Source organism: Adiantum capillus-veneris, chromosome 2 (genome assembly GCF_014529385.1).
Source record: "Adiantum capillus-veneris isolate H3 chromosome 2, ASM1452938v2, whole genome shotgun sequence".
Classification (NCBI taxonomy): Eukaryota; Viridiplantae; Streptophyta; class Polypodiopsida; order Polypodiales; family Pteridaceae; genus Adiantum; species Adiantum capillus-veneris.
Window position 1 is genome coordinate 15,126,090 of NC_140932.1, and position 24,886 is coordinate 15,150,975.

Below are 24,886 nucleotides of genomic sequence, written 5' to 3' on the forward strand. Positions count from 1 at the left end.
AATTTTTTTGGTTATAGTATAAGTCATACATAGCAGCATGGTGTTAAGGTCAACATTTTAGGGTGGAACGGATCGACAAAAAGCGTTTTACTCAAGATTGTGGAATGATGGAAAAATTTCAACATTCTAGTTGATGACGGTCCTCTGATGCAGATCCTATGGTGGCGGAACTCACTTACTTCAGCATGCTACGAGAGGTTTTGAGGATCAATTATACAGGATTTTTTGTCAACTTGTTCGACGTGCAATGGTTCAAGATAATCATGGAGGGTTGCAACGCTACTGTGCGTAGAGGAGAGTCTGGTTTTCTTGAGGTGGATTCAACTAAGAAATGGACTGACCTAAGAGACACTTTCATACTACCTGAGCATTGTGAACAAGTAAATATGTAAGTATTAACATCCAATTTTAGAAGTTATGTGCTTGGAAGCTCTCATGTAAGTTATGTGGCTCTGGAAGGTGATATTTCATCCTACAAAGTCTGCATCAAATTGATGGTACGTCATAGAGGTAGCCCCTTGTAGTGCATGGATGTATGAAGGCTACCATGTGCCAATCATAGCGGCATCAATGGAGGAGATCGAAGAAGATGCTCAGTCAGAAGCCGTTGAGGTGGTGCCATATGAGCATCAAGATGCTACTCTCTATGAGGTGCATGCAGAGGATCTACAAAATGAAACTAAGGACATCTTTTTAAATGGAGAGCTCCATATAGATATAGGAAGTTATGCTGAGCTTTGTGAGGATGAGAGAGAGACCTCTTAAAGACATAAATATTTTATTTGAACAATTTTGCTCCGTTTTATAATATATATTGTATTCACGTGGCTTTTTGTCCATTTTTGTCTATATGCATCATTGCATCATTATATTTAATGATCTTTGCGTCCACTCCAGGTACATATGCTCTAGGTATATTCTCACAAGCAGGGACGACAAGCACTGCGCTCCGAGTGCGATGGAGATTGAAGCTACAATTGCGAAGGTCTGCTCAATATAGATGATGCTTGTCCCACCGCTAGATCTAGTTGATCGGGTGAAAGAGACACTAAGAAGCACTACTACTGCTTCTCAGCGTCTCTTTCACCCGATCAATTAGATTTAGTGGTGGGGCAAGCAACTTCTATGAGCAGACCTTCGTGATGCAGCTTCAGTCTCCATCGCACCCGAAGTGCAGTGCTTTTACAAATTCACAAAAATTCAACAAAATCTCTCTATGCAGGAATCCCTGCCCCTTTATGAGTCCTCTCTCTCTCTCTCTCTCTCTCTCTCTCTCTCTCTCTCTCTCTCTCTCTCTCTCTCTCTCTCTCTCTCTCTACTTGTCCATGTTTTCTTCTCCATTCATTCAATATTAAGATTAAATTTTTGTGTGTTTAATGTAGGTATGGATGATGATGAGTTTCTTTCTTCTTTGTTTGTCACTCCAACAGAGACAGTGGTACGTGGAGTGTCATTGCTCTGGAGCACCATTATGCGTTCCTACTCCTTTAGCATCTCCCTCTGTTTCGGATCATTCAGCGTGCTCTGAAGCTTTGGTGTCAATGACATGATCTTCACACTCATCTATGCACCGACGCTCTAGTGGTGGCGTCGGTGGTTGTTGTGGGGATGCCGCCGTCGATGCCTCGCACCACCTTGTGTTCGACGAGGCTCTTTACCCTCCCCTTCTTTGCCCGCCCCCCACACCAACCACGACATAGCTATCTACACCAGGTTTTGCACGACTGACGGCCATTCCTAGCAGCAACACATCACTAGCTAATCCTCCAGGAGTCACTCCAGTCGACACTCCTCGCTTCGGGGCCCAGACTCCAGTGGAGACACCTGACGTCCGTACCCCCATCTCGACACGCTGCTAGAGACCCCTGTCGGGACACCCAAGTTCATGCGTCATCGGGGAGACGGCTTGTCTTACTTCGTCGACTTCAGTGGCAGCATCATCTTGGATGATGAAGGCAAGAAGGTGATCTCGCGCATGTGCGGTCTTTGCTCTCAGGTGTTTAGACACTACATACTAAACACCTGGAGTGAAGTACCAAGTGATTTAAGAAAAAGATTCATCAACATTCTGCATGACGAGTTTCCCGTTTCAACACGGGATGACCGCTTCAATGAAGACCAGATTAAGGTTCGAATGCACGAATACTACAAGCACAAGCATTTCGAAGTGCAAAATGCAATTAAGCATGGGTGGAACAGACCAGATTGGCTAGCCAAAGAAGATTGGAAGAATGCGAAGAAAGCAGCGCGTGAGAATCCCGACAAGTGGAAGCAACAAAAGGAGGTAGCCAAAGCGCGAGTAGAGGCAGGGAGCTCGCACTACCTGGGGAGCGGCGGGTGGGCATCATTTGAGGCCGATTTTGTAAGTGTTTTCACATTTCTCTTTAGGTTTGATAGTTTAGGGTTAAGGGGGGTTTAAATTCTAATATAATGGATTCTTTGTATGTTTTGATAGTGGGCGATGACAGGACGTGACCCTACACCATACGAGCGCGAGTACGCAAGCAGGAAGGGCTTAAACACCCTGATGGACATTCTAAGTTCTCGCGGTGGCATGGTTAGTATTAGGGTTTACTCTCTTCTATTTGTTGTATTGTTTTATAAATTATATGTTTATACTTACAGAAAGCTATCTTATTGTTTTTTTTTTGCAAAATTCAACAGATACGCTGCTTGGACGCGATGAGATGTCTGATTAGACAATGTCAGTCTAGCTGTAGCTAGATAGCATTAGTTTCCTTTTGTCATAGCATATGTATCATGAGATGACGTTTATACGTCTTTTTATAACTATTGGAAAACCATGTATATTTTTTCAATAATGACAATGGTGTTGTAACTATTACATTTGCAAAGTTTAACAATCAATTGATTTTGCCTATGATGTGTAAACTTGTCATTGATTTACTTTCATCAATTTACTTTTGTTAGTTTTTGTATCTTTATTCTGCAAACAATACTATGGATGATGGAGTTAATGGTTATATTGTCTTGTGGGTGACTACTTTGGGTCTATATCTAATCTTGCACTTTCTTTCAAAGGTGAATCTCGGTATCTTGGATTCATTTAGGTTTACTCAATTATTGAAACATTCAATATGGTTGATGGGTGGTAGGGCATTGAATGCCCTTCCACCAATTTTTTTTCTCTTAGGTGTCGCTATGAGGGTCGCTATATAAGGCTCTTCAACGTTGCTATAAACATCGCTATAGGTGGCCTGTAAAAGTCTCTATGATCGTCGCTATATAGCGACGGCTATAGAGACGCATATAGCGACGGTCATAGCGACGTTCTCATATCGATGCTGTTAGCGATGGTCTTAGCGACGCCGGGGAGTATAAAAACCCAATGTATTTCCGTTGCTAACAGCGTCACAAGTGCACACAACCTCTTGTAGTGAATGTTGTGCTACATCCTCCTTCAATGGAGCACGTCCAAGAGCACCACAAGATCATACCACACAAGGCTGCCTGCATTTCAAAATGCTACAAGGGATCAAGTAAGAAAACACTAAGTGAAAACTGAAGCACCTCCTCTTCAAAATTTATCACTGCTTGACATTCTCCTCCACCTCCAAAACTTTGATACCACATCAAAGTTGATGATGTGGAAGTGTTAAACCAAGGAGAGAAGCATGAAGTATGAGAGAGAGAGAGAGAGAGAGAGAGAGAGAGAGAGAGAGAGAGAGAGAGAGAGATAGATAGAGAGAGAGAGAGAGAGAGAGAGAGACGTTTGAACCAACCAACCTTAGCAATGAAAGTAGTATCCTTTACAATGGGGCCTAGGTGTTTTTATGTACTCACCTTAGCAAATTGCCCTACCCAAATAAGTAAAATAAATACCTAAATCCAAAATAAATATTGGGATCACTTTGGGCTATTCACTTGAGATGGTACAAACTTTGACAAAAAGCTCTAGTGAGGGGAAATAGTGTCTTGATGGTCCTAAGTGTGTTCACACACATCAATACCATATGTATGGTAACAAGTCCCTCTTGGAGTGATGTAGTGAACGAGAGCTAGCACATAGTGTATTAGAAAGTAACAAGCACTAAGGACATATCAATCCACAAAGGGAAGCAACCCCAAAGCTTTGAGATTATTACAAGGCAATGCATTCGTGAACAAATCTCCACGTTTGTCCTACGTTGTCACATAAGCTAAGTTGATCTCTCTTGTTGAGAGTCTCTCCCACGCATAGTGATAATGAGGTGATAATGTGCCTCAATGTTCTTTATGAGAGCATGAAAAATTGGGTTCCTTGTATCTGCCAATGTGCTTTAATTGTCAGTGTAAATGATATTGGTGGTGTCATGTCCAACACCCAAATTGGCCATAAGGCGTATGAGCCATACACACTCAACTGTAGCTTTGAACATTGCCATGTACTCATATTTACAATTGGAAGTGGCCACGATAAGTTGCTTCTTGCTCAACCATGATATGCATGAATTTCCAAGCATGAAACAAAAATACCTGTGGACACTAATGTGACATAACAACCAGCCCAATTTCAGTCCAAAAAAGCATGAAAATCTGGAAGTTATGGTCCCCTCTTGGGATAAAACAGCCCAAGATGTAAAGTGCCACTCAAGTAGCAAAGGATCATTGAGGCCAAAATGATCCTGAATCAAACTTCTGAGCACACCGAGCTCCACAAGCTTTCCCATAGTAGTACTCAACGTTTTGATGCTCACCCAATTCCAAGAAAGTGAGCAATGGGTGCTAGCGATGCTGGTGACTATGCCCATGAGGACGCACCTTCTCTAATACCAAATGTTCAAATAAGGGTTGTAGGGATGCACACAAAAGTTGGAGAATATGAAGAAGATCAAGGCACACAATAGAGAGTGTATTGCTTAATGCACAAATAGAAAGATAAGCTATCCCTAGAGTGATGGTGCATATACAATGCACGAAGGAAAAATCTCCTAATGAGGGAAAAAGTGCCCCAATGGTCTTAAGTGTTTTCACACACATCACTACCACAATAAATGGTAACACTTTTTGAAATTCTCACTAATATTGCAGAGGGGAGGAAACCCCCTCTTTTGGGCCTTTCTTAGGTGTTTTCCTCCACTCCGTGTGTTCAAAATAGGCAAGGTGGAGTCATTTGTTAGGTTCTATGGTGTTTTGGATGCAATGATGGTCTCAAAATCAGCCTTTTCTTAACAAACAAATCACCCTTGTCAAATTTAGTTTGGTCATTCACACTATCTTGTATAAAGAATCTTAAATAAAAAACATCAATAAAAAAAATGATGGCTATGAGGATTGTATGCATGCCATTCAAGCTACTATGGTGATTGTAATGTAGAGAAAAAAAGGAAAAACATAAGTCTATACCTAGATTGCATAAGGGTGTATAACCCAAGGGTGGTGTGGGTCTTTGAGTGGGCTTGATTTCCTCATATGAACAATACAAGAAGTAGTTTAGGAGAGGAGAGATATTTGACATGCAATATAGGAACCAATTGAACTTAAGAGAAAAATCTTTACAAAGTGTCACTAGAGAAACCCATTAGATATAGGGAGCCAATTGAGCAAGGCCCTATTCAAATTACTACAAGATTCATAATATCTTAATTACTCAACCAAGCATGTTTTGTTTAAGTGAATTATTACTCCTTTGTTATCTTGCAAGCTGGGGTGACAAAAGGATTCATTTGCACCCCTAATACACAAGCAAAAAACTTCACTGAGATAACAATCATGGGACAACACATCAAAAATGATGTTTTCAATAATTCAAAACCTATGACAATAAACTATAAAATTTTATTGTGAAGTCTGATTCAAAAAATCAGCATTCAAACACAATATTTTTAGACATCACAATCAATGCAAGACTCTACTTGACTTGAATGGATGAAAAGGACCATGGACATCCCTTTCTAGGTGTATCCTCCTATAGGACATTCCAAATTCCCATTGGGACAATCCTTTATAGAATGTTTGCCTACTTAGCAATATAAAAAAGCTTTCCCTCTTAGCTCTCTCAAAGTCCTCGTTGGAGAGAGGTCCTTGAGGCCCCCTAGTTCTCTTAGATTGCTCACTATCTACAAGGAGATATTTTAGCTCTCTCAAAATCCTCATTGGAGAGAGGTACTTGTGGCCTCTTGGTTCTCTTAGAACTTAGATTGCCCACTATCTACAGGGGGGTATTTTGTCTTATGAATCCTATGATACGCTACACATGGACTATCACTTGCTTCTTGAGCTCACAATCTAGACCTCTAGAAAAGACATGCATGGCTTATAATCCTCTAATCCATCAAGTTTTTCAATGACATATTAATAATGAGAGTTATATTGGGTCATTGATAATGAGAGGTCCTTAAGGCCCCTTGGTTTTGTTAGATTTATCACTAGCTACAGGAGGATATTTTCTCTCATGGCTAGTATGATATGATGCATGTGAAGTATCACTTGCTTGTTGAGCTCAGGATCTAGACCTCTACAAAAACCATAGACTCACTTAGAATCCTCTAATGCATCACATTTTAGAATGAAATCTTGAAAATGAGACTTATATTGGGTGAATGATGGATGATGTATCATTGAACATGTATCCCAATCTGACCAATTTCTATCCTTCTCATTAGCATGGAGGAACTTCTTGCAATAAGCACTTTCAAATGCAGCCTGCATCGTGGAATGAGTGTATGGTTTATATGTCATCCACCAGTTGTAGGCCTTGCCTTCAAGTGAGAGACTCATTTGCAGTCACATGCTGGCATTTAGAGTATGAAATATGGATATATCTCCACTTGCTGGGAAACGTATTCATTGTGTCTTTGTTACTGTCTCTCTCCTCTCACCACAAAAATGAGGAGGCTTTATACGCGTGAGTAATTCAGCCACCTCTTTTGAGATTGCAATAAATCAATCTCATGGGAGGAACCTACCCCTTGGGTGGATTATTTTGAGGGAGATTCTCCTTGTGCATTTACTCCTTGGCTATCGTATTTGCATCTTGTTGATGCATAAAATGGTCTATCAAATCCATGAGATGAGTCATGTTATCGTTAAGTGTAGCTAGTTAAGCCTTTAAAGCATTTATGCATGTCTTGCACATTAAAATTCTTGATTTTAATCAAATCAACTCATTGTCATATGTAGCATCCTTATTTTTTCTAGCTATACAAGTATCAAATGGAGGATCAAACCACTCAAGAAGATGTGAGCCTTGCTTAAATTAAAATGGGGAGTTGAGACATGTGAAGCCATGGTAGATAGTGTACCGAGAAAAGAAGAAAATTCTTGAAACAATTGCTCCTTGAGAGATCTCAATCAACATGGAGTGATTGGCAGAGGAATCATCACCACATAAATCCTTATTATGAAAACCTTGGAGCTCTTGAGCTATGGCAACATAGACAAAAATTGTGGGGAAGAAGAACACTCATAGAGTGCAACACAGGCCTCTTCAAATGCAATGCTTTTGGATGTGTGTAGAAGGGGACTTAGTGATACAGAGGTGCTTCAAGATAGCACTATTGTTCAACAATGGCACCAACATATTCTCCCATTAAAGCAAGAAGAATATGAGAGATTCGATATCTGTGTGAGAGAGAGGGTGAATGTCACCAAATTTCATTTTTGGTCTATTAAAATTATTTTCTACCTTTAGAATTGGCCATTCTAGTGAGACAAAATAAAAAATATAAAAAACGCTAATAATGTAAAATGGCTAGTAAAATGTGTTTTAGGACTTGAGAGTTCCAGAAGGTTAATTCATTTATGAAAGTGCCAAAGGAATTTTATAAGTATTCAACAAGGATTTTATGAGACAAAAATGGGATATTTATGAGTCCAAAAGAGTCTGAAACGAATCCCTAAAGCCTCCAAAGGTGGGCAATATGGCTAACCAAAAGGTGGCAATGGGATCCAAGGTGTTATTATCCACACATGAAAATCTAAAGCTATGTGGAGATAAGGAATGTCGTCCACAAGCCTCCCATACAAGAGAGAAGGTAAAAGAAGTAGTCGTTAAAATAGAAAACTACCTCTTAAGAACTTGGTGTGAGTATTTTTAATATAACTCAAAAAAGAAGGGGTTTCTTGAATAATGGACCGTTTATATTTTTAGTAATGGCAAGATGAATAACTTTTTTCAATTCGAGGACCGCAAAAGGGATTATTTTTTTTCTGTGAGACTACATTGAAGAGAGTAGAGGTACTTCTGTCTTCCTAGATCTTGAAGCTCCAAGCAATCCTCAGTTTAAAGAAAGGTCTCCGTGCTCTTCTCAAGGCTCACCCTCTCTCTCTCTCTCTCTCTCTCTCTCTCTCTCTCCATAACTAAGTATATTGCTTATGCTAATTAACAACAAAACATGTTACTACTTTTCTTAATGCTTATATAATTCTCTTTTTGAACCTGATTTCTTAATCTTTGTAGATCTTATCACTCGCGAGGTGTTTAAGGCCTTGAGATTGAGTCCTATGAGTTAATTGTTGATAAAGTATATTCACAGTATGATGTCAAATTCTAGAGTCTCCATCCTTCTAATTTGATTAGCAAGAAGTGTGACTAGCATTGTAAGTAATCAAATGATCTTTGGTTGAAGTGAGTAGTTATTAAAAAGTCCTTTCAAAGAGGGGGTTAGCTCCAAAAAGTTCAACCTTGAACTAGTGTTGAATTGTATGTGTGTGTGTGTGTTAGTTCATGTGTGCATGCCTGATTGAATATTGATGAAATTGTGCATGTCTTTGCAAATGTTATGTTACAACATGTTTAGTTATAAACAAAGTAATTAATCTACAAATTAATGTGTATTTTTCCATTTCTATATTGTCAATAATCTCACATTGGTAATAACAGATCTTTTCAAGGTTATCCGTTCTTTTTAAAGAAAGGAAGGTTCTTTGATTGAGCATGATAGGTTGAGCCTATGAATTAGCCATGATAAGGGAGACAAGGATCTATTAACTCGTACATAATAGATTCTTAAAAGCGTCGGGATTTGTAGTCTTAATAGTGGACCTTACGGGGTACCTAAGGTTCTACCTCTATCGAGTTATTAGGGAGCTCAAAAGGATCTTGCTCACTAAAAATGGAAAATGTCATGACCCTCCTTCTCTAATCCGATTAATTAATCGAGTTTAAACCAAGGGTGTGTGAAATCCATATGTCATAAAATCTTATATATATCTAGCCAACCCAAATACTTTTCTCATATTAAATTAGAAGAGCTTACAGGTCTATCTCAACACGGGGCCAAAGTAAAGGGGTCCAAATGAGAGATGACTTTTCAAAAAGCAAGGCTAGTCAATGGAGCTTAAATAGCTTAGGTTTAGCTTCATTAAAGACCTCCAATGGTTTGTGTTAAAAGCCCTTTGACCTTAGGTAAGCTAGGGCTGAGCTTGAGGTGGGAACCCTGCCCAAGCTTGAGGTGCTTGTCATGCTTGATGACTAAGATGCTTGAGGTGCTTGTCGTGCTTGATTACTAAGATGCTTGAGGTGCTTGTCATGCTTGCTGACTAGGGAGCTTGTGGGAACACTACCCAAGCTTGAGGTGCTTTGTCGTGCTTGCTGACTAAGGTGCTTGTGTTCCAAAAGACAACAAAATCCCTACAAAGGAGGGGGCGAGACCTAAAGCTAGGGGGTGAGAGAGCACACAAGGTAAGACCAAGCCTCAAAGCATACTTAAGTATATTCAAAGCTTGATTTGGTACATTAATTGATTTCTTACCCATGACTTGGGCCTAGATATGATTTTTAGAGCCAGTTCACATGTAGTAACTCCACGTTAGACCTTGGCTAGCCTTTGATTGCTAGATTACACACGCTAGCTAGTGCATTTGCTTATAGACTTCCTTGACACTAGATTTGACCTAGATTGACAGAGTTTGGTGATCATGGATCTTGAGGCCCTATTTGACACGCTATTGTGGGTTCATGGTGAGCTAGATGGATTGCATATCTACACACATGTAGACATCCAACATGGATATATCCAACTTTAGCCCACAAATCGTCAAACACCTAGTTTCCAGATACTTAGGGCCTGGGCACATCCGACATTACCAGAGCACCTTTTTAATGGTTTTACTACAAGATATAAACACATGACGGGGGATAGTCCAGAGCATATTACGTTAGCTCTTCATGAGGATCGCCTAGACACCCTTAAGCTTCTACAGACTAGATCTTTGCACTTGTTTGACATTGGACCCTCGTACTCTAATGAGGATTAGAGGATGTACATGAGAGAGATAGCCAAACCTGGAGAGTATCCTCCCTACGGCACATTTAGTGCTATCCCACTAGGTTCCTTACGAGATGCCTATAGGAGCATTTATGATAAGGCTACCTATATGTTGTTGTGTGGACTACACTATTTCTCTTATGGATTAGTGTTTTTGAGCCTATGGTAGACCCGATGAAAGGAGCGTCAACAGAGCCGGCATGACTTAGATCACCTCCAGGATTTACATCATCCATGCCACCTAGGAGACTAACCTTTGTTGAGATCATGGTAGAGGCAACAATTGATATGGAGCATAGGAGCCAAAGCCTTACCACTACATCGCCAGAGCTACCATGCCTAGAGAGGCTATAGAGATCACACCACACACTATGAACACACTAGACACAGAGCTTTCTACATCACATGAATCAGATATGTTGATGAGTCATAAATCACCACCTAGAGACACGATGCAGGTACCACTTGAGGATAGAGTTTCCATAATGAGTAGAGAGCACCTGTCATAATAACTAATATCTAATTTTCCTAAATGATTTTCTCATGTTAAATTGATCATTTAATATGGGGAAGTACTAGGGGAGAAAAAGCTAGAATATTGGTTAAGTTGGCAGACCGGCCACAATAGGGATCCAAAGGAGGGAAAATAGGGATCCAAATGGGGTGCCATCTGCAAAAGAGCAATGTACAACAATGGGCTTTAAAGACCCTAAGGTTCAGCCATTTAAGACTTCCAAAATGCTAAGGTTCCAAAAATTCAAAGGTTGAGTCCAATGATCAAGCTTAGGAAAATTGGATGCTTTGTGTGTGTACAAAAAGACTTCAATAATTCCTACATAGGAGGGGGTGATCCTTGCAAGTAGGGGATGAGAGAGAAACACACATACACTCACAAGACTCCTTTACACAAAGGAAATGAGGGACACACGTAAGCTCCTTAGCCCAGATGCCCACAAGGTGCACTCAAATACTATTGGATGGCCATGGAGGTGGACCAATGAGAATTAGGCTAGAGTAAATCTATTTTAATCCATTTAAAAATACTTAATAAAAGAACCAATAAGAAATAATCTCTCTAGAATACTATTGGACAGTCTCCCAAGGGGTCCAATGAGCATTCAACAACCCAATGGCTTGCCTGATTCCTATTGTCCAGGAGACAAAGGGGTCCAATGAGAGTTTAGTTGCATTAAATAATTACCTAAATCTCTCAGAAAAATGGAAAGGGGGACACATGTCAGAAGGATATCACTTATACCTTTCAATTTTCATTGGCTAAGCCTGGCATGGGCCAATGGGGTGCCTGCATGAGTAAAATGGAAGAGTGGTCGACCAAGACAGAGAGGGGGCTGAATTTTTGAAGGCATTATTCCACACACACTCACACTAGCTCATGTGAAGCAAGAATACTGTCTCTCTCCTTCTCAAGCTTTAATGGAAAGTTTATCACCTACTCCAAGCTTGTGAGAAGGGAGGCCTACACCAAAAACGCTTGGCTTTGTGATGCAAATCCAACCAAGAGCCAAGCTTCAATGCATGCTCATCTCCTCTACCATGCTAATTACTAAGCTATGCTATGCTAATATGAGTGATTATGTGAGGAGATGTACACATTTCTTGTAAGACTACTCCTTCCTCTCAATCTACTCTCATACCCCGCTAGCTCTCACCATCTTCGAAGCCTAGAAACAAGGTAGTTAACAATCACATGGGCATCATGAGTAGCCTGCTCAAAATTAATTTCACATGGCCATGGGCAATCCATCCCTCGAAAGTGAAGTGAAACGGTAGCTTCGTGCTCATGGGATTCTCCAAGCTCCCCAACACGATGAAAGAGTACCTACGAAGCCTCCTTGTGAGACTTCCAAAAGAGGCCTCTCTTCGATTTGGGAAGAAGAAGAGGATCCATACGAAGGGCTCAAAAATTTGCTTCTTGATGACGCATCTCCTTCTGAAAGGAGAACTCAAGAGCCCCCACCGAAGGAACGAGAAAGAAGTGAGTCTCCTATCAACTTGGTGGAGATGGCTCCACAAAGATGGCGGGAAAAACGCTCTCCATCACCTCCTAAATAGAGAAGACCGTCACACACTTCTGCACACCATAATTCAAAGAGGGATGGTAGAAAGCAAGAGAAGAAAAAGGCGAGCAAGAGGACACCCTCTTATCCATCTTCTTTATCCTCTTCCTCTTATAAAGAAAGTGATGGTGCAAACAAAGAGAACCAAGGCAAGAAAAAGGCAAGAAAGAGGTCACCCTCTTCTCCATCTTCCTCAAATTCTTCATCTTCTGAAGAAAGCGATGGTGCAACTTTTGAACCATCAAAAAGAAGAGGCCATAGAAAATCCTATGCCGCATGGAAGAGGTCGTCCAAACTCAAGAAGTTCAAAGAGGGAGGAAAGAGCATCTCTTTTCTTACCTACAATAGCACCTTTGGTGCTATGGACAAAGTCTTGGCCTTTATCCAACAATTTGATGCGGCGTTTGGAGATGAGGGATTCACGGAGTCCTTTAAGCTATGACATGTAGCTATGCACTTTCAAAAGTCTGCCAGGCAATGGTGGTCTAGCCTATGGGCCAACGGTGAAGCTCCACAAACATGGAAAGCTCTAAGAGCTTCCATCATGAAGCAGTTTTTGGCCACTGATGCCAAAGATAAAGTACTCACCGAATGGCAAAGCTTGAAGCTCTCTCCCTATGAATCCATTCATAAATATGTAGACAAGTTTTGAGACTTACATCTCAAAGCTGATGTCTTCAAAAAGATGGATTTTGGAGAGCAAAAACAACAATTTTGTGCGGGCTTAACTGAAGAAATGGTGGATTATGTCAACTCCCAAAGGCCATGCACCATATCCGCAGTTATACACCATACTATGGTGGCTTCTCAAATCAATTTCCAAACACGGGCAGAGAGAGATCTTAAGCCCATGAAAAACAAGGGTTCTAATGAACCTAAGGGGAAGGAAAATGTCAAAAAGTCTCCTAAGGGCAAATCCAATAACAACAAAGCTAAGGAGAAGGGAGTTTACAAAGGCAAAAACAAAGGTAAGGAGAAGGGAGTTTACAAAGACAAAAACAAACTCTTTCCTGAAGAGCTTGAGCATTATCGCAAGGATAATTGATGTTTCAAGTGTGGAAAGAAAGGGCATGGATCGCAAGGATAACTAATGTTTCAAGTGTGGCAAGAAAGGGCATGCGTCAAGGAGGAAACTCATTATTTGGAGCAGCCAAAGTGGATGCCATTAGAAAACGGCCTTCTCCTAAAAATTTGGAAGAGCTGAAAATTTCTTGGGATTTGTAGGTTTTTATCGACGGTTCGTTAAAACTATGCTCATATTGTTGTTTCGATGGCGGACCAACTGAAAGCCTTGCTTTGCTTATGCAGGCTTGCAGCTAGCTTTTGCCTCCATTCCATCTTTTTGTAAAAGTATCATGCAAAACCAGTTCCCATGAATAAGGTAGGAGATTATTGCAAGGGAGAAGAAGGAAATACCAAGGGGAAAACCTTTCAACGGGGAGAAGCTCAACAAAAAAGTATCGATGCTCTCAAGAACGCATTAGCTATAGCTCCTATTTTAGCAATTGTGGACCCTATGAAATTGTTTATGTTAGAAAAGGATGCTAGTAATCGTGCTATTGGAGTAGTCCTTCTATAAGAGGGAAGGTCAATTGCATTTGAAAGAAAGAAGCGTGATTCTATACAACAGAATTACTCTACTTACAAATGAGAACTCTACGCAATGGTGTCTGGTTTGAAAATGTGGCGGCATTATCTGTATGGGGTTTAGTTTAGGATTATGTTTGACCATAAAAGGATAAAATGGTTTTCACAACAAATTGATTTGAAGGATCAAAAGTCTAGGTGGACTGCGATTCTTTAATAGTATAATGCAAAGCTCTGGTATCATAAAGAACGATACAATGTGGTAGCTAATGCTCTTAGTTATATGCCTGAGATCAACTCTCTTCTCTTCACAGACCTTTGAAGTGAGTTTTTGAAATCTCTAAAGGGAAAATATGAGCATGATGAAACATATTGCAAAGTGTGGAGCCGTGTGAAATTAGGGATCCTTCTCGCTCCAATGCTGGTAGTGTGTCTTTAACCTCCACACCCAGTTCTCCTCTTTCAAGTGATGAGGTGCAGAGAGTTGACGAACGCAGACATGGTGCCAAATTTGTTATGAATGTCATGATAGTCCCGGTGCACGGCACCCATGCATAAAGACAACTTATGAACTTGTATGATGATAATTTTACTAGCTAGGTTTACATGGCTACGTTCACGACTATGTCTTGCATTGCCAAGACATCTTTATTCACTTGCCAAGAATTTCAAGTGAATAAAGATGAGCATTTGGAAGTGGGAGGTCTCTTGCATCCATTGGACATTCCTAACGGTAAATGGAAAAGTATCTCTATGGATTTGATTGTGGGTTTACCAACCACTATATGAGGTCATGATTGGGTATGGCTGGTAGTAGATCGTTTGACTAAACTTTGCAAATATATTCCAACCAAGTCCACAATTAAGACTCTAGGGCTAGCTAAGTTATTTGTTGACAATCGTACGTTGTACCAAATGCCCAACAATATTGTGTGTGATTGTGATCCCAAGTTTAACAGTCATTTCTAGAGAGCTGTGTTTAAATGATTGGGTACTCAACTCAACATCAATATTGCACATAATATTGATACAGATGGTTTGATTGAACATGTTAATTAAGAGCTAGAGGACATGCTAAGAGCATCCATTAGCAAAAATCATATCAAATTGGTAAGATTATCTCCCTTTTCTAGAATTTTCTTCCAATAGTGCCAAGCATGTGATGATTGATTTTAGTCCTTTCATGCTCATGTATGGTTTTCAACCTAGGTCACCAGTTATGATGGGGTTGGAAACTGAGAAACTTCACAAGAGGTCAAGGATTTTGTCCAAGACCACATGGATATGTTGAAACTTTCTCGTCAAAATGTTCAACAAGCACATGATAGATATAAAAAGTATGTTGATGAGAAACGTCATCAAGTTACCTTCATGGAAGGGAAAGAAGTATTTTTACGCATGCTAGAGCATTCAAAAAGTCTAAAGACTGGGCCAACACCTAAATTAACTCTCAGATATTGTGGGCATTTAAGGAAACTTAAGCAAGTTGGAGATATGGCCTACAAACTCTTGTTACATGCAGACTTTCATATTCATCTGTTATTTTATGTAAGTCATTTATGTAAACGATTACATAGGGACGACAATGTCATTGACTAACAAATTTTGGTTGATTTCATCAAACCTCCAACCAAGCCGCATAAACCTGAGCGCATTCTCAACTATCATTATCTATGTACACGTCATCAGGTGTATCGACAAGCATTAATCAAGTGGAAAGACATACATGAGGAAGGTGCCGCTTGGAAAAACATTAATGTTATTAAGAAGAGATTTCCCACTTTTGTTATGAAAATGCTTCTCCAAGGGGGGAGTAATGTCAGGCCAAGGGCTAGAGGCTAGGGGCTAGCCGAAGCTCGGGGTTTGCATATATAAGGGGCAGAGGTTGGGAGGTGAGACTTGTTGCAGACTCATTGGTCTCACAATAGACCTACTCCATGCATGTTTAAGTTACTCAGAAGAAAAAAATCCAATGACACCATCCCCTTTCTTCTCATGGTTCTTGTTTGGCTTCAACCTGTTCTTGAAGTCTTTGTACGCGTATGATGTCTCTTGACTCAGATTTGCTGCAAACTTTAACTATAGACTCACCTTGATGTACTCTAGCCACTTCAAGTCTTAGTTTGTAATTCTGATACTTTTAGTTAGGTCCATCACTCCTTTTTTTGTTTAGTTGCTTGCAACTTCTCTAGGAGGTTAGCTAAACCAAAAGTGATCCAAATTGAATGAAATTTGGTCTTTAACCTTTTTTTGAGGTGCTAAGCACCCTGGTAAGCTCTGACATTAGCTTTGGTCCGTAAAATTTCCCTTTAGACATCATACGTGTATGATATCTAGCTGGTCAAATTGAGGTGAAACTCACTCTAGAGGTCCCTCACTACACAAGCAATTCAATGCAAATTTCAAAATTCAATTCCAACACCTTTTGTGCTAGATATGATCAAATCAAGCATTCACTTTGTCTAGATCCGTCTTGTGGCCTTACAAGCCCAAAAATGCTTCAAATTCAATGGAATTTTTCCTATTTGCTTCTTAACTTCTTTAGATCACCAGGATGTACTCAGATGTACGATTTGACCCAGATCTAACCTCTAGGACACCAAATGCGTATGATGTGTATTTGGTCAGAATGGACTTCTGTTTTTACCCCAGGTCCTCCTTGGTCTGTACAACATGCACATGTGCTCACAACAAATTTTTGAAATCAAAATTTCACAAATTTACCACTTTTTGACAAGGAGATTCCTCGAAAGAGTAAAATCCCCTCAATTCTCAATCTATATGCCCAAATGAAATGACATTTGGTGTATGGCTCAACACAAGATGCAAAATAGGGGTGTAAAGTCAAAAGTTCATTTTGGCTGCCATAATTACCCTTCAGACAGCATATGCGTATGATGTATGTTGATGGATTTTTTGCCAAAATTCAAGCACAAGCATCCCCAAGTCTCCATCACTGGTTTTCAAGCACTTTTACCAATTTTCATGCAAAAATATGCTCAGAAACACAATTTTCTCCTTTTTCCGTTTTTGACACTCAGTCTTTTGTCTTTTGGGTACTAAGGGTTGGTAAAAACCCTAGTCTCAAGGTGTACTCAGGGTAAAACACACCTTTTGAACACTCTGGTACAATCAGATTTGTCAAATTTGGTCTCCAGATGCCTCTTGAGACATCATACGCGTATGGTGTCCAAGTTTGTAGAATCTCATTTTTTCTCCATATAACTCTTCCAAATGTCCTCTTATATGCACAACATCAATTCGTCATGTAAATATGTCCACAAAAACCTGTTTATTTCATTTTTACCCTCAAAATCAAACTTTTTCTTGATTTTAAATGCAAACAAGCACTTCAACAAATATATCAGTGATGAATAGCTCTAGATCAAAATCAGATTACTAACTTAAAGCTACTCCTACACATCATATGGGTTTTGCATTTATGACTAGAAAAACGCTTCACTACCACACACGGACTAGCAAATGCTTTATCACCTCACAAATCACTCGACCACCAACAACTACTCTAATCTACAACTAATACTACAAATCCTAACTAAATCTATCTAGTTACAAACCCTCGGCAAGACACACGCTTCCCAACTGTCTAGTTACAAACCCTCGGCAAGACACACGCTTCCCAACTGTCCACTTGATCTCGGAATATCATTTTCCAGATCCACTTAAGAAAAATTCTCTCTTTAGTCGAACTAAAGCAAGAAACCATCACACGAGTGTTAGTAGGATTATCTACTCAAGTCCTTGTATCCTCAGCAATGGCGCCAATGTTGCGAGAGCGAATCACACCATCTATAAAGTGCATGAAACTCTACCTAGATCAACATAATGTCAATCGAGGAAACAAATGACAAGATAGGCACACGGAGGAAATCTTTATAGCTTGTTAGGCTGAGACCATCCCACACATACAACACTCTGGAAGGCCAACTAAGCCAAGATCAGGAATCTGAATGCTCTCAAGTACACCACCCAACCCACATACAAAAAAACAAAAGGAAACTCACCAGACCACATGAAACTTAAGGAACACCATCCCCTCACTAGGATACACCTGTCCCAAAGCCTCTACACTCAAAACCCTCACTCCAAGCCTATCTGCAAAAAACGCGCATGAAGATAGAGCAGAAATTTGAAAGTGTCTGAAACTAAAATCTACGAGTACTTATGTGTAGCTTATGTCACAAAAATTCTAATGACTACTTGCACGCATAAAATAGACATCATTTGATGCACTTATGACCACAAATAGCTCGTAGACGCGTTACCAGTGCTCCATTTCGTGTGGAATGCTTGGCATTGTTGCGTATCTCTCTCCGAGTCTACAATGGTGCAGTCAGATCTCCAATGCGATGAGCAAGCACACGAGGTAGCACCAGGATGAAGCTCACGTTCTCTATCTCTTCCTCTCTCACACACAATTGTTGATGGCAGCTCAAAAGTTTGATTAAGATAAAGTTCTCTTTACAAAATGACCTAGGTACCTTATATATTAAGGCTACCATAGGTTAAACTAAAAATAGAGTTCAATGAGACAAATGTCTTTCTATTTACAATCTGTCATCCCCTCACTAGGATGTACATGTCCCAAAGCCTCTACACTCAAAACCCTCACTCCAAACCCATCTGCAAAAAACGAGTATGAAGACAGAGCATAATTTTGAAAGTGTCTGAAATTGAAATCTATGGGCATCTATGCGTAGTTTATGTTGCCACAATTCTAATGACTACTTGCACACAGAAAACAAGCATTGTTTAATACACTTATGACAACAAATATCTCGTAGACGCGTTAGGGCGTGTGCTCCATTTCTCGTGGAATGCTTGGCGTTGTTGTGTAGAGCTCTCTGAGTATATGGCAATGTTGCAGTCAAATCTACAATGCAATGAGCGAACAGGGGATAGGCTCAAGATGAAGCTCAAGTTCAACAAGCGGTCGCTGGACATGATTAGGGTCTGTCTTTAGATGCTCTTTGAAAAAGATTAAAAAAAAGCGATTAAAGATAACAATGAGAGGATCTACTTGGAAGTTTATGGCCACCCATTGCACAATGCAGATTGTACGCTATATTTTGCAAAAATATTGTATGTACATTTTGTGCAGCAACGACCAGTAGAATTTTCCTCGAAGGAGACAACTATAGCCACCCATGATATTAGGGGGAGTTGTGTCACTTTCACACGGGATGAGCTGGCATTGATAGTTGAAGGGGCCGACATACAACTCAAAAAGGAGAAAGATATTTACATGACACAATTGGCAGAGAAAGATGTAGAAATAACAAAGCTATCTGTAGCTACCCAAACACCCCAAGAATCCCACGTCCGAATGGAGAAAAGTATTCATCGCTTAAGCAAGGATGTTTAGAAGTAGACATAGCAAGTGAATCCTCCACATGTACAAGGGACAAACATTAGTCACCTCGTCCTGCATCCAGAGTTGGTCTCCGTTGTGAGATCCCCAACAGGCCTATACCAAGATCGGAATGGGATCCTCAACAGGTCTCTAGGCCTAGTAAAAATCAGCGTCTCTAAACCAGAAAAATCCAAGGAATAGACCTTTACCATTGACAATGGCTTGGGTCTATAGCCTTAGAAGAAGACCTAGTCCTTTCTTGCAGCGGAAATGGGACAGCATATTAAAAGTCCAAAAAAACTATTTTGGCCCTATAACTTCCACAAATTGGGCTAAGGTATCCTCAACCTGTTGGATTTAGGGTTGCAGAGAAACACACACAGCTTGGAGAAGACGAAGGAAGCTCAAGGCACACGATAGAGAGTGTGTTACTTAGTGTGCAATGGAAAGATGGATAGCCCTAGAGTGATAGGCGTATATACAATGCACGGGGGAAAAAAACCTCCTAAAGAGGGAAAAAATGCCCCGGCGGTCCTAGTGTGTTCACACACATCACTACCACATGTATATGGTAACAAATCCCCCCTGGAGTGATGCGGTGAACGAGAGCTGGCACATGAGTAAAGGGAAGTGCCATGCCCTGAGGACAGGATCAGTCCACAAAGGGGAGTAAGCCCAAAGCTTTGCGGAAAGCTTCAAGCTTCTCACGAGACAATGCCTTTTTGAAAAGATCTGCAAGGTTGTCCTGTGTTGGCACATAAGCCAAGCTGATCTCTCCTGCTAAGAGCCTCTCCCTGACATAATGGTAATGCACCTCAATGTGCGTTGTGCGAGCATGAAAAACTGGGTTCCTCGCAACTGCCAATGCGCTCTGACTTGCAGTGTAGATAGTGTTGGCAGTGTCCTGTCCAACACCCAAGTCATCCATAAGGCGTCTGAGCCATACACACTCAACCGTAGCTGTGAAGACTGCCCTGTACTCAGCCTCACAACTCGAAGTGGCCACAGTAGGTTGCTTCTTGCTCAACCATGATATACATGAACTGCCAAGCATGAAACAAAAACCACTTGTGGACACTCGCGTGTCAAAACAACCAGCCCAATCTGAGTCCGAAAAAGCATGTAAGTCTGGCGGCAATGATCCCTCCTTGGGATAAAACAAGCCAAGATGTAAAGTGCCACTAAGGTAGCGGAAAATCCTCTTGACAGCCTGCCAATGCTTAGACCCTGGGCTATGCATAAATCTGTTGACCTGTGAGACTGCAAATTGAATATCTGGCCTCGTGTTGCATACATAAATGAGGCAGCCAACAGCAGTTTGGTAAAGAGTGACATCAGCAGGATCGCCAGCATCATGTAGACTCAACTTCAAACCTGTTTCCATGGGAGGGGCAATAGGTTTGCAATCCTCAAGTCCAAACTTACATAGCAATGTCTCTATGTAACTTTTCTGACACAAGGCAATACCACCATCACACTGCTTAAACTGTATACCCAAGTAATGATGCAACAGCCCCAAATCTTTCATCTTGAAAGTAGCATTCAAATCAGCCTTAAGTTCAGCAATATGTCTCTCATTTGGTCCAGTGATCAGCAAATCATCAACATAAAGAACCACAATGAGAAATACATCATCCTCACGCTTTACATACAATGTGCTTTCTGCTGGACTGTTACGAAAGCCTCGTTTAACCAAATGAGTGTCAGCTTTCTCATACCAAGCACGAGGAGATTGCTTCAACCCATACAAAGCCTTCTTACATTTGCACACTTTGTCCTCTTGTCCTTTTATGACAAAACCGCGAGGCTGCGTTACATAAACTTCCTCAAATATATCACCATTCAAGAAAGCAGTAACAATGTCTGATTGATGTACATCCCAACCAAAATGAGCTGCCAATGCACATAGAAAACGCACAGTAGTCATACGACAAGTGGGAGCAAAAGTCTCTTCATAATCTATGCCTTTTTGTTGTGCATAACCCTTTGCAACAAGTCGAGCCTTATGGCAATCGATCTCACCATCCGGCTTGCGTTTCAACTTGTAAACCCACTTCGTACCAATGGCCTTTTTGCAAGGAGGCAAATCACATAAAGTCCATGTGTCATTCTCTATAAGTGCATCATATTCTGATTTCATGGCAGCAATCCAATTTTCTGAATTTTGTGCTTCATCAAAAGACAGAGGCTCCTCAACATCATGTAAACTAGACATAGCCAAAGCATAACAATCTAATGCATAAGATGCATGGCGAGAGCTTGAACGAGTACGACTAGATAAAGGTGCATCCAATTTACTGTCACGCAAAGTGTGCACCAACCATTTTGGCATACCTCTAGCCTGCTCATTTTCAGCCCTTTCCTCATCAAGTACATCATGTACATCTGCATCACTAATAGGCTGTTCTAAAATATTTTCAGAAACCCCCATAGGCTGTACATTTTCCTCATTGGAACTTACATTCGTATTTCCACCACTGAAAAGAGGCAACAAAGTGTCATAAATGTCCTGTGAGCTTACATTACTGTCTCTAGTACATGACAGCAAGGGCTGAACAGAGTCTTCCACAAACACTACATCCCGTGAAACCAGAATACGTTTTGTTTGCAGATGATACAACCTGTAACCGTTGCTTTCAGCACTATAACCAACAAAAATACATTTGACAGCCTTATCATCCAATTTTTTGCGCTGCACTTGTGGCACCAAAGCATATGCCAAACAGCCAAAAACACGCATGTGCTCAATAGAAGACTTTCTATCATGCCATGCTTCATATGGAGTAATAGACTGCAAAGCTTTCGTAGGACACCTGTTAAGTACATAAGTGGCACACATGATAGCCTCAAGCCAAAAAGAATGCGGCAAAGCTTGACTTTTGACCATACATCGTGCCATTTCCGTTAGTGACCTGTTTTTCCTCTCAGCAACACCATTTTGCTGAGGTGTATAAGGCACTGTACATTGGTGTTTTATCCCACGACTAGCCAGAAATGCATTAAATTCATGAGACATATACTCCCCCCCTCGATCGGAACGGAGGGTGCCCATAGTACATTTTGAGACATTTTCAGCCATAGCCAAAAATTGTTTGAAGCACATAAAAACTTCGGACTTCGCTTTAAGCGGAAATACCCATGCATGCCTGGAGTAATCATCAATGAAAGTCACGAAGTACACGTAATTGCCCAAGGACGGAGTTTGCATGGGCCCACAAACATCACTATGCACAAGCTGCAACCTGCATGTGGCCCTAACTGAACCATCCTTTGGAAACTTAGAACGCTGCATTTTACCCAGAATATAGCCTTCACAAACATGTTTGACAGGTGCTTCAAGAGGCGGCAAAGAAGCAACCATATCAGATTTCTGCAAACGCAGCAAACTGGCAAAATTCAGATGACCAAAACGTGCATGCCAAAGTTTTGCATCTAAAATAGCCCTTGAATTTGCAAGAGCATTTGCAAAATTTTGTCCACACTTGTCATACAAAGTGAGCTTATACAGCCCATGGCACAAAAGCCTAGATGCAACAATTTCATCACCAAAACTGAGATCATGAACTGTACATCTGTCATCCACAAATTTGACTACAAGTCCAAGTCTAGCAAGTGCGGATACAGACAAGAGATTCTTCTTGATCCCAGGTACATAAAGTGCATCAACAAGTGTGAAGGAACTGCCATTAGCAGCAGTGAGCACAATCTTTCCAACTCCCTGAACTGGATAAGAGGCGTTGTTGGCACAAGTGACTGAATTCCCATGAGGGACAGACTCGAGAGAGGTAAACAATTCACGATGTGAGGTAATGTGCTTTGTAGCACCACTGTCGAAATACCACACATGTGAATCTGCAGCAACTGACAAGCATGCATCATGGACAGCAGGATTGTAAGTGCACTCTGCGCTAAAAGCCCATTCTGCATCAACATCAGCATCACAATCTCCTTTCATAGAAGACTCAACAATGGTTGCATTTGTAGTGGAACCAGCATTTGCAGTGGAACCACCCTCTTTCTTCTTAGCCTCTTTGGCCTTCAACTTAGGACACGACTTGATCAAGTGATCATTAGCTTTACAATAATGGCAACGCATCTTCTTTTTGCCCTTATCACCAGAATTGCCAGAAGAAGTGCTGCCACCAGAAGCATTAGGAACAGAATTTTTGCCACTCGCAGTAGAACCATAAGAAGTGGCTGCATTACTGTTACCACCCTTTCTTTGAGAAGCAATAAAAGCCTGTTCAACTGCACGCTACCTAGTCTTGTTTTTTCTAGAAAGTGACTCTTGCAACAACAATGTGCATAATGCATCAAACTTGACAACTTCAGGATTTCCTTGGGTCATCAGTCTCCAAGTACTAGCAAAAGTCTGGTAGGAATCTGGTAAGGCATCAAGAACAGTCTGCACAAGGGAACTGTCCGAAATGACTTCACCTGCAGAAATGAGTTGCTCATTGATATCCTTGACACTAGCAAGGAAAGTGTCCATATCATCTTCCTCATGCATAATCTTCGACTCTAGCTCTTTACGCAGCAAAGCAATTTCAGCCTCATTGCGGCTTGCATAAAGACCTGCTAGAATATCCCAAGCCTGTTTTGCAGATTTTGTTGAACGGATGTGAGGAATAATGGTGCGCTTCACAAAAAACGCAATCAATGCATGAGCCTGCGCATCCTTAACATCCCAACGAGCTTGTTCTGCCGTAGGAAAAACAACTCTAACAGCTGCAATCCTTGCAGCAAGACCTGCAACATCCTCAACATCGCCTACATCTTCAGAACCAGGACGTACATCAATGCCCTGCACAATGTTCCAGACACCTTTTGACACAAGAACATGTTGCATCATATAAGCCCACATAGGGTAGTTGTCCCCATCCACCTGTCCTCAGCAGAAAACATCTTGAACACATCTGTGTTGTTGTTGTCAGCCATGGTAAATGCTGCACCTGATGTGAAAACTGCCCGAAAATAGGAGAAATGGAGCGGGAACAACTTATGCTATATATCACAAACCATAGAAGCCTATAAGGCACCTGTTATGCAGAAAGCGGCACTAACAGAAAATCTGCACAAAATGAAGAAATAGCCTGTGCAGTACTGCCCGTAGTGGAAACGGAGGCCGAAATGAGCCCAAATCAAAATTTTGAGCAAACTAGTGATGTGTGTGAACACACTAGGACCGCCGGGGCATTTTTTCCCTCTTTAGGAGGTTTTTTCCCCCGTGCATTGTATATACGCCCATAACTCTAGGGCTATCTATCTTTCCATTGCACACTAAGTAACACACTCTCTATTGTGTGCCTTGAGCTTCCTTCATCTTCTCCAAGCTGTGTGTGTTTCTCTGCAACCCTAATTCCAACAATTGGTATCAGAGCAGGTCACGTCCTCCCGGGCTCAAACGCCAGCTGCTCCAGCACACACCTGCTCACTTTCTCCGATTTCAATGAGCTTTGGCGAGCGTTCGCAGGTCGACAAAAATTTTGGGAAGACTCGAAGACCTTGGTCTGCTCAGAATTTTGATTTGGGCTCATTTCAGCCTCCGTTTCCACTACAGGCAGTACTGCACAGGCTATTTCGTCATTTTGTGCAGAATTCTTGTCAGTGCCATTTTCTGCATGACAGGTACCTTA

General features: G+C 41.0%; 1 protein-coding gene across 1 annotated transcript; it reads left to right on the forward strand.

Annotated features, from left to right (window-relative positions):
- The first annotated feature begins 1,885 nt into the window (after window positions 1–1,885).
- On the forward strand, window positions 1,886–18,860 carry LOC147462407 (uncharacterized). Its single transcript, XM_086493586.1, has 3 exons — window positions 1,886–2,362; window positions 2,456–2,557; window positions 18,765–18,860. Exons 1-3 carry the CDS (start codon window positions 1,886–1,888, stop codon window positions 18,858–18,860), a joined length of 675 nt encoding a protein of 224 aa, XP_086349712.1.
- Window positions 18,861–24,886: the final 6,026 nt, after the last annotated feature.

What these genes read in the sequence shown, in the direction of transcription:
- LOC147462407 (XM_086493586.1), top strand. Translation starts at nt 1,886, where the DNA reads ATGCGTCATCGGGGAGACGGCTTGTCTTACTTCGTCGACTTCAGTGGC. An exon ending in CATCATTTGAGGCCGATTTT is followed by an intron (nt 2,363 to 2,455) that starts GTAAGTGTTTTC and finishes ATGTTTTGATAG; the next exon opens with TGGGCGATGACAGGACGTGA. An exon ending in TAAGTTCTCGCGGTGGCATG is followed by an intron (nt 2,558 to 18,764) that starts GTTAGTATTAGG and finishes GCAATGTTGCAG; the next exon opens with TCAAATCTACAATGCAATGA.